Source organism: Phoca vitulina, unplaced genomic scaffold (genome assembly GCF_004348235.1).
Source record: "Phoca vitulina isolate PV1807 unplaced genomic scaffold, GSC_HSeal_1.0 scaffold14, whole genome shotgun sequence".
In the NCBI taxonomy this organism is placed as follows: Eukaryota; Metazoa; Chordata; class Mammalia; order Carnivora; family Phocidae; genus Phoca; species Phoca vitulina.
Window position 1 is genome coordinate 43899400 of NW_022589717.1, and position 15045 is coordinate 43914444.

Genomic DNA, 15045 nt, shown 5'->3' on the forward strand with positions numbered 1-15045 from the left:
AGAGAACATCATGAAAAATTATATGCCAACAAATTGGACATTCTAGAAGAAATGAACAAATTCCTAGAAACATATAACCTCCTAAAACTGAATCAAGAAGAAATAGAAAATTTGAACAGACCAAATACCAGCAATGAAATTGAATCAGTGATCAAAAAACTCCCAGCACGGGGCACCTGGGTGGCTCAGTCATTAAGCGTCTGCCTTTGGCTCAGGTCATGATCCCGAGGTCCTGGGATTGAGTCCCACATCGGCTCCCTGCTCTGCAGGAAGCCTGCTTCTCCCTTTCCCACTCCCCCTGCTTGTGTTCCCTCTCTTGAGGTCTCTGTCAAATAAATAAATACTTAAAAAAACACAAAATTCCCAGCAAACAAAAGTCCAGGATGAGACAGCTTCACAGGTGAATTCTACCAAACATTTAAGGAAGTTAAAATCTATTCTTCTCAAGCTATTCCAAAAAATATGAAAGGACGGAAAGCTTCCAAATTCATTCTATGAGACCAACATTACCATGATATCAAAAAAAAAAAAAAACAGATAAAGACACAACAAAAAAAGAAAACTACAAGCCAATATCTCTGACAAACATATATACAAAAATCCTCAACAAAATATTAGCAAACCCAAACCAACAATACATTAAAAAAAATCATTCACGCACAATCAAGTGGGATTTATTTCTGGGACGCAAGGGTGGTTCGATATTTGCAAATCAATTAATGTGATACACCATGTCAACAAGAGAAAGTATAAAAACCATATGATTGTTAATAGGTGAAGAAAAAGCATTTCACAAAGTACAATATCCATTCATGATAAAAACCCTCAACAAAGCAGGTCTGGGGGGAACATATCACACATAATAAGGGCCATATATAAAAAATCTACAGCTAACATCATATTCAATGGTGAAAAATAGAGAGCTTTTCCACTAAGGTCAGGAACAAGACAAAGATGTCCACTCTCACCACTTTTATTCAACATAGTACTGGGAGTCCTAGCCATAGCAATCACATAAGAAAAAGGAATAATAGGCATCCAAATTACAAAAGAAAAAGTAAAACATTCATTATTTGCAGATGACATGATCCTATATATAGAAAACCCAAGACTCTACTGGAAAACTACTAGAACTGACAAATGAATTCATTAAGGTCTCACAGGATATAGAATCAATGTATATAAATCCATTGCACTTCTATACACTAATAATGAAGTAGCAGAAAGAGAAATTAGGAAACAGGGGCACCTGGGTGGGTCAGTCCATTAAGTGTCTGCCTTCAGCTCAGGTCATGGTCTCAGGGTCCTGGGATCGAGCCCCACATTGGGCTCCCTGCTCAGCAGGAAGCCTACTTCTCCCTCTCTGCAGCTCCTCCCCATCCCCGCTCATGCTCTCTCTCTCTCTCTCTCTCTCAAATAAATAAAATCTTAAAAAAAAAATATTAAGAAAACAATCCCATTTATAATTGCACCAAAAACAATAAATTACCTAGGAATAAACTTAACCAAGAAGGTGAAAGACTGGGATGCCTGGGTGGCTCAGTCACTTGAGTGTCTGCCTTCTGCTCAGGTTGTGATCCCAGAACCTGGGATCAAGTCCTGTATTGGGCTCCTTGCTCAGTGGGGAGCCTGCTTCTCCCTCTACCTGCCATTCCCCCCGCTTGGGTGCATGCGGTCTGTCTCTCTCTTTCTGACAAATAAATAAATAAAATCTTAAAAAAAAAAAAAAAAAAAAAAAAGAAGGTGAAAGACCTGTATTCTGAAATTATAAAACACTTATCAGGCGCCTGAGTGGCACAGTTGGTTGAGTGCTGGACTCTTGGTTTCAGCTCAGGTCATGATCTCAGGACTGTGAGATCCAGCCCATGTCAGACTCCATGCTCTGCTAGCAGGGAGTCTACCTGAGAGTCTCTCTTTCCCTCTCCCTCTGCCCCTCACCCTACTTGCTCACTCTCTCTCTCTCAAAATAAATAAATAAATCTTTAAAAAAAGACAATTATAAAACACTGATGAAAAAAATTGAAGACGACACAAAGAAATGGAAAGATATTCCATGTTAACTGATTAGAAGAATATTGTTAAAATGTGCATACCACCCAAAGCAATCTAAGGATTTAATGCAATCCCTATCAAAATACTAACAGCATTTTTCACAGAACTAGAACAAACAATCCTAACATTTGTATGAAACCACAAAAGACCCCAAATAGCCAAAGCAATCTTGAAAAAAACAGGGGTGCCTTGGTGGCTCAGTTGGTTAAGTGTCCAACTCCTGTTTCGGCTCTGGTCATGATCTCAGGGTTGTGAGATTGAGCCCCTGTCTGGCTCTGCACTCAACGGGGAGTTTGCTTGAGATTCTCTCACCCCTTCCCCACACATAAATAAATAAATCTTTAAAAAAAAATAAGAAAACTTCCATTAAAGATATAAAAATTACTTTAGAAACAGTAAGAAAAAAAATTAAAGGGGATAAAAACACAGAATGTAGGAAATATTATGATAGTACACAGACACCTGTATAAGAATGTTCAGTGCAACATTATCTCCCAATAGTGAAAAATTAAAAACAACCTAAGTATCCATAACAGAAAACTGGCTAGACAAACTGTGACAGAACCATAAAATGCAAACAATGGGATACACTGCAGTTGTTACAAGAAAGTTGTAAAGAATGTGGAGTGCCAATACATAATGACATGGAAAAATATCCCTGAGATCTAAAGTGAAAAGAACAAGATGCAGAAATACATAATACGATCCCCCTTGTTTTTATTTTTTTTTAAAGATTTTATTTATTCATTTGAGACACAGAGATAACAGAGAGAGAGAGAGCATGAGCAGGGAGAGAGACGGAGGGAGAGGGAGAAGCAAGCTCCCTGCTGAACCAGGACCCCAGTGTGGGGCTTGATCCCAAGACCCTGAGATCCTGACCTGAGCTGAAGGCAGACACTTAACCATCTGAGCCACCCAGGCGCCCCTAATCCCCCTTGTGTTTAAATGTTAAAAGTTATATGTAGATGTTTGCTCCAGAAAATACAATAAACACTGAATTAATGACAAAGTTCACCCCTAGGGGAATGGGAATGAGGATGTTGTGGGGTGAGCAGAGAATTTAGGGCTCATGCCCTCTGTACTTTTTGAATATGCTTACCATGAGCATTTATTCCTTTAAAATTAAATAGCAGTATTAAAAAAAACCCTTAAAGAATGTGTTACCTCTTTTGAATCATTGAGATGTTTCTATGTGAAGCATTCTACATGAACACAAAACACGTACCACAGTATTTGTTGACATACATTAAAAACTTTTTATTTGAAATATTAAAATTTTGGTGATGGAAGAGAAAAGAAACTGAAAGAGATGTGAGGAAAAAGATAAAGGAATCCAAGCTCATGGGAAGGAGATAGTTAACACTGTACTCCTGTACATGTATAAATGTTCATTTCACTACCATCATAAAATAGAGTACCTTATGACATAATGTGTTAACTGATCCATATTTTTTTTAAGTATGTTCTACTTTAGTACGTACCTAGTTAATCTGGGAATGAGTATACTTTTGCTCTAATTCAGACTCTATGTGATTTGACCCTAAAAGAGTCATTTAAACTATCTACTACTTTCAATCTAAATTATCTTTCTGCTACTGGCTGGAGTGCTTAATTGTGATTATCAAGAGGAAATTGTGTTGCTGCAACACAATCAAGCCAAGGAGGACTATTCCGGAACTCCGTAGATTCGCTGAGGTTCCTCTTTTACTCTCTTGCCAAGTAGCCATAATTAATGAAAAACTATAACAAATATAGTACTCTCAAAGACTCAGATCCTGCAGTGATAAAGGTTTGGGTTATTCCACTAGGCAAAACAGAACACACCCAGCCAATATGCTGCAGAGGGCAAAGGAGAACAAGGAATTGGTTGTAGAAGGAGAAAAAACTGATTATAAACTTAGAACTCATAAGCAGCTGGAAACTCAGGAGCTGAAAAAGCTATTCTTTTTTTTCTTCCCACCCCCATTGCCTTAAATAAACATTAATGGTGTCAAATTAAATATATATATACACACACACACATATAGTATAAAAACACACACACGTAATATATATACACATATAGTATACATATACGTATATAGTATATATATACATATTGTACATACATACACATACAGTACATATATACATATACTATATATGTGTATAGATATAAATGTATACATACATACTTTGTTTTGTAATGTGTAGAGATTTATGATATTATGACTTCAAAAGGTCTTCAAAAAACCATCTTGATCTGTCTTTAGAGAAGCTTTATCTTAGTTCCTGCATTACTAAATATAATGGTATATATTTTCAAAACAGCATTTTAAGCTATGACATTTTAAGAACCTGAGAACACTTTCAACATACCTCACTACTATGAAAATGAGGTATACAGGATAACAAAAATGAGTAGGATCCTTTCTAAAGATCAGAACATTTTCTTAGTGGCAGTAGTGGTAGCCCTTAAAAGAAATTTAATTTAAAATGACGTAAATTACTGTTCTTGTTTTGTCCAAATTCTTATACTTAACCACATTGCTTCTTTTTAAGCAATCATAGTAACAGTGAGCCAAAATAAAATTACACATGGGCAGTGTGGTGTAGTGTTAGGTAGAAGCTAGACCTAAGCAGTGGAAGGAATGCCCTAAGGCAGACTCCCAATCCTTGAAGGGGAATGACAGATAAGAGCTGGAGGCAAGGACGGTGATAAATCAGCTACACATTAAAAGCCTGGGGCACAACATCTGACCTTGTGGCTTCCAAGACCTTGGGGCTGACAAACTAAAGAGCCACAGGTGCAGAACAAGCGCTCTCCTCTGCCACCTTTGCCCCTGGGTAACCCCTAGACTCATAATGCATTTGAATTGTGGGTACAGCCCCACCGGATGGAGAAAGGCTGCCCAGACCTTTCCGTACAAACCTTGTAGGGCCAAAAACTCCACCTCCCAATCCATGGGAGGAGTCTCCCAAATGACTGAAAACAGACTCCGTTAGAGACCACCCACAGTACATTGCAGCTTCTCCCAACCCATAGAGACGCAACAAATATCCAATCACAAAACAACATAGGGTAGGTTCCAACTGGTGGAACCTGCTGCTCTCCCATCTTGACAGTGTACATGCACTTTTTTTTAAAGATTTTATTTATTTATTTGACAGAAAGAGAGAGAGCAAGCACGAGCAAGAGTGAGCACAAGCAGGGGAAGCAGCAGAGGCAGAGGGAGAAGCAGACTCCCCGCTGAGCAGGGAGCCTGATGTGGGGATCAATCCCAAGACTCTGGGATCATGACCTGAACCAAAGGCAGATGCTTAATCAACTGAGCCACCCAGGCATCCCTGTACATTCATTTTAATAAACTGCTTTGTGCTTGCTACTTTCCTTCTAGCTGTCTTTATTAGAGCACAGATTACCACGCAAATCTTCTCATGGGGAATCCAAGGACTGAGACCTCCATTCACACAATGCATACTATCCCACCAGTAACATCTGTATTACCCTAGAATCAAGCTGATACTCATATGCATATGTACTGAAGCAAAAATGATATACTTTTCTCCCTGAAAATACATCATAAGTAAAATATCCAAAAGCTGTCACATTGCTTAGTTCTTTTGAACTCTCTTGCAAAATTTATCTGACCTTCAAATGATTCTCTATACTGGACAATATTTGGATGCTTCATGTTTGCCAATACCGCAACTTCTCTCCTTGATTCTTCCCTTTCTTTACTGGACATCTTAAATGGGAGAGAAAAAGAAAATATTAAATTAGACCATCAATAAACCATCTAAAAGTCCATCAATAAGAGAGTGGTTTAAAAACAACAGTACCAATAAAGCACAGTCAAAATAACAAAATAAAGACAGAAGTTAAAAAGAATAAGTTGAATCCACAAGTAAAAACATTTTAAGATGTTGAAACTAGATTAAGTTACAGAACAGTAGGTGTATTTTTTTAAAACACTTAAATACATAAACACAAGCACACAGCATAGAAAAAAATCTGCAAGGATAGACTATTCTAAAATTAGTGGTTCTCTCTGGGATTATGGTAGCCTTTCACTTTACATTATGCAATGCCATATATTTTTTTTAATTCTCTAACAATAAGCCCTATTGAAATCAGTGTATTAGTTCAATAACCAAACAAAAAATATACTTACTCTTGAGATGTTAATTTCCTTGATAACATATTGCCTGCCATCTTCTGTAGATTTAACAAGAATGGCTTTTCCAAATGAACCTTCTCCAATCTTCTGTAGTCTAACATACTTCTCCATGATTCTTTTTCTAAAGCATCTTAACAGATATACTAGACATTAAAAAAAGTAACAGTTAACAGAGATAAAACATGTCTTCAATAACAATTATAATGTTTAATTCAATTCTAATTCCCTAGTGATTTGCTTACTTAAAAACATTTTAAAAAAACTATGATTGCTTAAAAAGAAGCAATGTGGTTTAAAATCTCTACTCAATGTTAAATGAACTTTATCCAATTTTACTCATGTGACAGTTATAACTAAAAAGAGAAAAATAATGACATTTCAATTTTATAAGAATGCTTTGGAAAGTCAAATACTGTATATACTTAATGTATATGGAGAGAGACAAACTTTTTCCTATGTGAATTAATTAGCAGCATTACTTTAGTATCTCCAATAAGAATACATTTCCCAAAGTTATTTAACTAATCCTCTTATTAGACATTTAAATTGTCTACATTGTCTGCTATTACAAAAGAACTTTAGATAAAATTTCTGTACATACATTTTTATGTACTTATTGTAAGGATCTCCTTAGGATAAATTATCTGTCCAAAGAATATGCACATGTTAAAATTCAGGAACACAGAGCTTAACTGTCTTACAGAAATGTCTACTAACTTACATTCTAACCAGCAGTATATAAAAGTGCCTGTTCCTAGACAGCCTTTTAACACTGGTTATTATTTATTAATCTTGGAGAAGCCATAAAGGGTAGTAGTTAACAAGCACTAAAACCTTAGAGTCAGGAAGCCTGGATTTAAATCCTGACTCTCGCTTTTTTGTTATACGACACTGGACAAGTTACTCAGCTTTATGTGCCTTAGTTTGTTAACCTGTAAAATGTGGGTAACAATAGCACACACTCATAGAACTGTTGGGAGGATTAATTTCAGTATTACACTGTAGAACAGTGCCTGGCACATAGTGAGCACTGTGTCACTATTTGTTGCTATTGTTACTTATTACAATCAACAGAGAAATGGTGCCTCATTTTTTATTTCTTTTGCTTATCAGTTAATTTGAAAAATTCTTCCACATTTATTGAACATTTGTATTCTTTTTTGACCTATTCATGTTTTCTGTTCATTTTCTATTCGAAGTCTTTTTATTAATTTGTAAAAGTCCCCTCTTTAATGAAGATGTTAGCCCTCCTCTGTCAAAAATATTTTTTCCTTATATGCTATCTGCCTTTCAATTTTATTTAAATACAAAAATTTATTTTGCTATTATTTTGATATTAATTAAACATGTTATTAGTCTTTATATTTCTTTTGGTATCATAATTATATCCTTACTGTACCAAGATATTAGATAAAGGCCATTAGTAACTTTAGCAATAGTTAATTTCAGGAGAATGATGGGTGGGGACAGAAGCCAGAGCCTAAAAGCTAGTTAGTGAAAGCTTAAAAAGTCAAAGGGAAGGAGGAGGGAAAGAGAGTGATATGGTCACAAGACAATCATTAGCACTGCCTATTGATAAGACTACCCTTATTGTGGAGATACATGAATTCACTATATTAATTTAAAACTAATAAATATTTAATTTACCTAACTTGCTCTCTTCTATTTCCATTCACATCAAGCAGCTTTCTATGTATGATTCCCTTCTAAGAGAAAATGGGCTTGTCATGAAGGCCATAATAAAATTTCTGTGACAGTTTACCATATTTCTCATTGTAAATTAACAAATCCATGTTCTCATTTCATCCATCAATACTAAATTTGTTTAATTTTACTTTGCCTCTAAAATATGATCTAATCCCTTAAATGACAAAATTTATATTCAGGGCCTGTAAGACCAAAATCCAGAACCCAGCCTCTGGTAAAATCAATTGGATAATTATGCCTTAGGAAATTTTGTGGGAAAGAGCCTTCTTCTACCTTAGAAAACATAATAACCATATTGCATTTCATATTTCTGTAAGATAGGACAAGACTTTAGCAATTTAAAGAGAAATAAGAAATTAACTATTACAATAGCAATACAGCACCATCAGTGAGTTAAAGAAGTCATTCCAAACATACATACTCTCCTCTCAAATCCAAGTTTGGTCAACTGGCATAATATAATGGCTATCTGGGTACCAGCCAGAATTTAATGATTTCTCCAGGACATGAGTATATTACATTATCATGCTATTTAGAAAAAAATATCAAGATAAACTCATCTTAGAAAACTAAATTTCATAAATCAAATTACATTAAATAATAACCATATAATGAGATTTCACAACCATCATTATTCTGTGACTGCTGCCAAGAAAAAGAAACAAAATTAGTCAATTTGGCTCTGCCTCAAAATTTAGTTGCCAATTCCTTTCCAGGGACCACACTAATGAAATGGAAGCTCCAAGAGTCCCTATTACTGCACTCTACTGCCTACCACATTACTGATCATTGTGGTTCTGACAACTCAGTATAGGAAATCTACTGCCCCTGGTAGTGAAGAAGGATGACTCTAATTGCCATTAAATGATGTCAATACAGAAAGCTTTCTGAATAAAAGACATGTGGTAAATGAGTTTCAGAGAAACTCACAACTTCTCCTTTTCTGCAGAGTCTACACTAGACTACTGTAGTACACTGGAGGAAGTGAAGGGGAAAACGGAAAGATAGAGTACATTCAGTGTCTTACAACATATTTAACCGACCTACTTATTTTCTAGTCATGAGACTCCTCAGCTGAATTACAATCCTAAAAGATTTTTCAAACCAAATGAAAAACAGTGACAAAATGTACTATAGGCTTATACATCCACAATCATAACGTACAACTGAAGGAAAAATCTTGTTCTAATTTCATATTTGTAATAAACTGAAAATACGAGTGTTTGTCCTTTTATGCTTCAGTTTCCAACATCAAATGAAAATCACATACCAACTTGACAGTATTCTTAAGGTCTCTAACAATTATATCAACTTAATCTCTATAATATTAAAGACATTTCAAAGCATAAAATCAAAGACATTTTTGACATTTGAGCTTTCCAGAGAGTTATGTGATACAATAAATAAAGCAATGGATTTGGGAGAGAAAGTTACATGACCAAGAAGCAAACCATCTGACTTCTCTGCACCTTGGCTCCTTCATCTGAAAACACTAACAATTTAAACATAATGCTATCTTAAGGGCCCTACCAACTCTAATAGTCTGTGATGCAAAGAGATGAAAATAAAAGAGTTGAGTAGATCAGAAAATAGGAAACTTCAACATTGTTTAGAATTGTACCATTAGCCACAAAGAGTAGGAATGACAGAGAGATATAGCCAAAGCCTTTCCTTTAGAGAAATCAAAAGAAGACACAAAAGTAATTTCTTCAGCCTGTATCTTTAAAAAGTCAAAAAATAAAGTGCAATTTAGAGTTAAACATATTAAACTGAACCTCTACTTCTTCTACCTCTACTTCTTCCCTAAACCTAACACAACTTTAAAGAGATCAAAAAGGCAGAACAGGAGAGTAAGCAACAGCAATAAATTTCTGGAAGCTGACAAACCTAAGAATAAGCAGCAACTGACTTAGGAGACTAGAGAAAACAGTACTGTAACGCAGCAGTGGCAAATAGGTCAATTTCCATTACAGACTAGCTCAATAATTAGAATAAGGTGCTTCCGAGATTGAGGATAATATCAGAACTAAAACAGAATTGGCTGAAAGACTATATAATACGCAGTTAGACACACAGTTTGCCTCCTCTACTTCTCCCAGTCAGGTGACCGTCCCTCTCTCCTGTTGGCAAAAGACTAGAGTTGTCTCTAGATTGGTGATACCAACACAGCTGAGAATGGTACCATATAAATATGGGAGATTAAGTGAAGGCTGACATAATAAATGGTTCCAATCATGATGCTGTAGCTCATTACACACCATCCCACTTCCCAAAACAATCAAAAACACTAAGTAAAATATATAAATGACAGAAATTGAGGGTTTATAATCCTTGAGAGGTAGGAAAATACTAGTGAGTTTCAGATCCATCCCAGCCTTCTCCCTGAAGACATTTTCAAACTGCGGCATAGCACGATGGAGCTTAAGTAGAAAGCAGCAATCTTATTGAGCTGAGGAGAGAGAAGTCAGAGTTAAAGGCTGCCAAAATCCTAGAGAGAAGGAAAAAGAACAGGAAAAGCCCCAGATTCTGCATATAAATTTTTCTCCCATCAGTTAGCCCATTCCTAAGTTGTGCATACAAAGAGCAAGACTAAAACACACTAGTCCTAACAAAGCCTAACACCATTCCTTGATAGGATCAAGGAAGGTGATCTGCTGATACTCCCATCAACCTGCCAGAATAAAACATAACAATTTTTCGGAAGATACATGTTCCAGAGCCTCTATGACTTTATTTACAATATCCAGCATCCAGTCAAAAATTACAAGGCATGTAAAAAAAAAAAAAGAACTAAATAACCAAGACCAAAAGAAACAACAGAAATAGAATCACAGGGGTGCCTGGGTGGCTCAGTCGTTGAGCGTCTGCTTTTGGCTCAGGTCATGATCCCAGAGTCCTGGGATCGGGCCCGCATCGGGCTCCCTGCTCCTCGGGAGGCCTGCTTCTCCCTCTCCCACCCCCACCCAACTTGTGTTCCCTCTCTCGCTGTGTCTCTCTCTGTCAAATAAATAAAATCTTAAAAAAATAAAATAAACAGAATCACAAATGACTCAAATATGGAGCTATCAGTAAAGGATTTTAAATAACCATAAGTAATATGTTCAAGAAAAGAAGAGGAAAAGATGAACAAAAGTGATTTTCTTAAAGATGGAGAACTTCAACAAAAAACTGACATTTATTTTTAAAAATTAAATAAACATTCTAGAAATGAAATATAAGATATATGAAATTAAAAAGGCACTGCATGGGTTTTACAGCAGTCAGGATACAGCAGAAGACAGGACTATTAACCTGGAAAATGAACCAACAGAAAATATTCAAGAAAGAACAAAAACACACTCACAAAAAAGAAAAATTGGTGGAAAGATTTAATATAAGAAAGATTTTAATTCTTAGTCTCTACATTTAATTCTGCCCTATTAAAAACACAATCTTTGTGGGTGACAGTGACTAGACAAGCTGATTTGAAGTTAATATGAGAAAAAGAATAGTCAGAGAAATACTGAAAAAAGAAAAGAAAAAGACCAATGAAGGAAGACTCTTCTACTCAATATCAAGACACATTATAAAGCTACAATAATTATGAAATTGACAGGCAATCATTGAAGGTCCAGAAACAAATCAAAAACATTTTTGGGAGCGCCTGGGTGGCTCACTTGGTTAAGCATCTGCCTTCGGCTCAAGTCATGATCCCGGGGTCCTGGGATCGAGCCCCATGTCGGGCTCCCTGCTCAGTGGGAAGTCTGCTTCTCTCTCTCTCTCCCCCTCTGCCCCCTCTCCCCTTAGTGTTCTCTCTCTCTCAAATAAATAAATAAAATCTTAAAAAAAAAACAAAAACATTTTTTGGGGGGGCACCTGGGTGGCTCAGTCAGTTAAGCGTTTGACTCTTGATTTTGGCTCAGGTCATAATCTCAGGGTCATGAGATCGAGCCCCACATCTGGCTCCATGCTGGTTGTGAAGGCTGCTTAGGATTCTCCCACTCCCTCTCCCTCTCTCTCTCTCTCTCTCCCAAAAAAACAAAAACAAAACACCATATTTTTAACTTGGTGGATGACCATGGTGATATTTCAAATTGGTGGGGAAAAGTTAGATTTTGAAATAAATAGTATTTAGACAACTAGGAAGTAATATGGAAAAGAAAAACTTAAACCCATTTTCTTCACTTTACATCAATACAAATTCTAGATGATAAACTACTTAAATGTAAGAAAAAAAAAACAAAATAGGAATAAAACATGGGAGGATGACTTTTATAATCTTAGAGCAGGGCAGCTGAGTATGACACAAACCCAAAAAGCCTTAAGGTATTAATACAACTACATAAAAAACATGTATAAAAGGGGTGCCTGGGTGGCTCAGTCAGTTAAGTGTCCAACTCTTGATCTTGGCTCAGGTCTCAATCCCAGGGTTGTGAGTTCAAGCCCCACGCTGGGCCCCATGCTGGCATGGAGCCTACTTAAAAAAGAAAAAAATCATGTATAGCAAAAGCTAGTATAAGTCAAAATTCAAATGACAAAAAGGAAAAAAAAATGTATGTATTAGTTCATATCACCAAGGGCTCATTTTTCTAATAAATAAAACATTCCCACATAATCATAGGACCAAAAAAAAAAAAATCTAACAAAAATAAACAATGGATATGAAGTTACAAGTTAACAACAAAAGGAATGTAATTAATATTAAAATGTGCAAAAGTACCCAATCTCTTGTAAAGAGAAATACAATTTTAAAGTACAGGATAAGGGCGCCTGGGTGGCTCAGTTGGTTAAGCGACTGCCTTCGGCTCAGGTCATGATCCTGGAGTCCCGGGATCGAGTCCCGCATCGGGCTCCCTGCTCGGCGGGGAGTCTGCTTCTCCCTCTGACCCTCCTCCCTCTCATGCTCTCTGTCTCTCATTCTCTCTCTCAAATAAATAAATAAAATTTAAAAAATAAAAAAATAAAAAAAAAAATAAAGTACGGGATAAATTTTATGTTATGTATATTTTACCTTGATAAAAAAAAGTACAAGTGACAGCATTTTTCACCATTCAGAATGGCAAAATTCAAGTAGTTTGTTACTGTACTATGTTGGAGGGGAACATAAGGAAACAGAATATGGTGAGAATACAAATACTAGAGATACAAATACTAGGGAAAATAAAATTCCATAATATCTACCAAAATTATCAGTGTTCACTTTGATCCAGCAATTCCATTTTTAGGAATCTACCCTGTAAGTATTTCCAAACATATGAAAATGATACATACACAAAGTTTCCCTGTGCAGCACTGTCTGAATTGGTAAAATGTAAATATCCATAAGCAAATCAAAAAGAAGCAACATTTATATTGATATGGATAATTTCTAAGTACCAGAATCACAAACATGGCATACTATCATTTGTGTATTAAAAGGAAATATATAGGTATATGCTTATACTTATTTACTTATACATGTGAACTATATACTTATTTACTTATACATGTGAACATATGCAAATATATAAAACCTCTACATGTATACACATACATTGCTCGTGTATGTAACACCTCTGAAGGGATACACAATAAACTGGTACACCATTGGCTGCCTTCAAGGAAGGGAACTCAGTAAGAGGAAGATTTTTTTAATCTTTTGTACCTTATGAATTTTAAGCCATATGAATGTATTATTTATTCAAAATAGTAAAATTTAAAAAGTAATAAATGCTGACAGAAAGAAGAAGAATGCTAGCTAAATCAATTTCTCCAGTTAAAATCCTTGGACAGTTCCCCATTTCCAAACTTCTAACCCTGACATTCAAAGTTTTCCTATATGGCATACTTCTTTTCAACTATGTCAGCTATGCTCCACAAAAATATCTTAGCCTCTAGGCAGATTGGACATCTTTCCTTACATTTAACTAAAAAAATTTTTAAGCTACAATAAGCAATGTTTGACATAATAAAATTTGTGTACCAAATACGAAAAATGCCAGAGTACATGAGCAAAAACTATATCCCCTCCAATCTGGAACTTTAAGTCTCTTCAGTTGTTTCAGCTATTTGATGGACAAATTTTCCTTAAGGGAAACATTGGTAGAGGAATGTCAATAGATTTCAAGAAGTCCCTATGGTACTGTCTGCAGCTACAGTCCATATATATGGTTTCCCAAATATTAAGTAACGTTTGGATGGTGGGAGAGGGACAATTTACCTTCTCCGTGAGTCAAGTCCCTGACTTATTTATTATTCAAAAAAGCAGAAAGCAAAAATGGGATTCCTATTAGACTTTCTTCAAAACATGTTTTTCCTCTCTGTAAGCCTATACAGACAACAATTAATGGTTTCCCTAATGGAAACTACCAACGTCTAAATAATTTATATTCATGAAATGGTGTCATGACCACAATTAGATTAGAAGGGAGAGATCAGAGAAAATGTACTTGGAACACAATGTGAATGTATTAAAATGACCTCAAAAAAACTGTGGCCAAGTTCCATAACCCTTACTAAACTCCTAATGCGTGACTCTTACTGTGTAAAAACCTGTTTTCCCACAAAAGAAGCTCCTTACCTTTCACCTAGAACAAAGAGCAATCTTAAATAAAATAGATCTGTGGATTTTAATACCAAACAAATCTAAACTAGAAACAAAGGGCTACTTCTCTCCATATTTGGCTCCCCTCCATCATCTCTACAATACTGCTGCATCATAAGAAAAGGCTATTATTAGCATATATTGAATATTACTTTTAATCCTTCATAAATACTTCTGATGTTACCATGGCAATAAAAAAATTTCTGCTTCTTGGGAGCAGAGCTTACGTTAGATAATAAAAATTAGGCCTGTATAAAAAAAGTTATGATGAACTCTCAAAGTAGTACAACTTTTAACGCCTCTCATAGGGAAACTGTTTCAAATTATGTAAACTGAAATATAAGATTATAAACTAAGCAGTTAATTGCTACTCATTTTTAATTAAAATGTATGTCACTTAAAATCGGAGACAACATAAATGCAAAGTAAATGACTGCTTATCCATACCAAGATTTGTTATTTTAATTCCTTTATCACTATAGCTTTTTAACTAATGTCCAAGGACTGCTTTGTAATGTATATTGTTCTTTTAGAGAATTAACATTTTAGTGAGGTGGAAGTACT

At 35.6% G+C, this 15045-nt stretch overlaps 1 protein-coding gene across 8 annotated transcripts in view; it reads right to left on the reverse strand.

Annotated features, from left to right (window-relative positions):
• The window catches only part of NEK1 (NIMA related kinase 1), a 226358-nt gene that overhangs the window by 210598 nt on the left and 715 nt on the right, over positions 1-15045 (reverse strand). For 7 of the 8 annotated variants that reach the window (XM_032413181.1, XM_032413179.1, XM_032413177.1 and 4 more), the window contains exons 3-5: positions 7860-7918; positions 6207-6355; positions 5684-5780 (exon numbers count right to left, since the gene is read on the reverse strand). In XM_032413181.1, coding sequence (XP_032269072.1) covers positions 5684-5780; positions 6207-6355; positions 7860-7884 — 271 coding nt within the window. In that variant the 5' untranslated portion in view covers positions 7885-7918. The remainder of the gene's footprint in view (positions 1-5683; positions 5781-6206; positions 6356-7859; positions 7919-15045) is intronic. The other variant, XM_032413176.1, reaches the window with a different exon arrangement.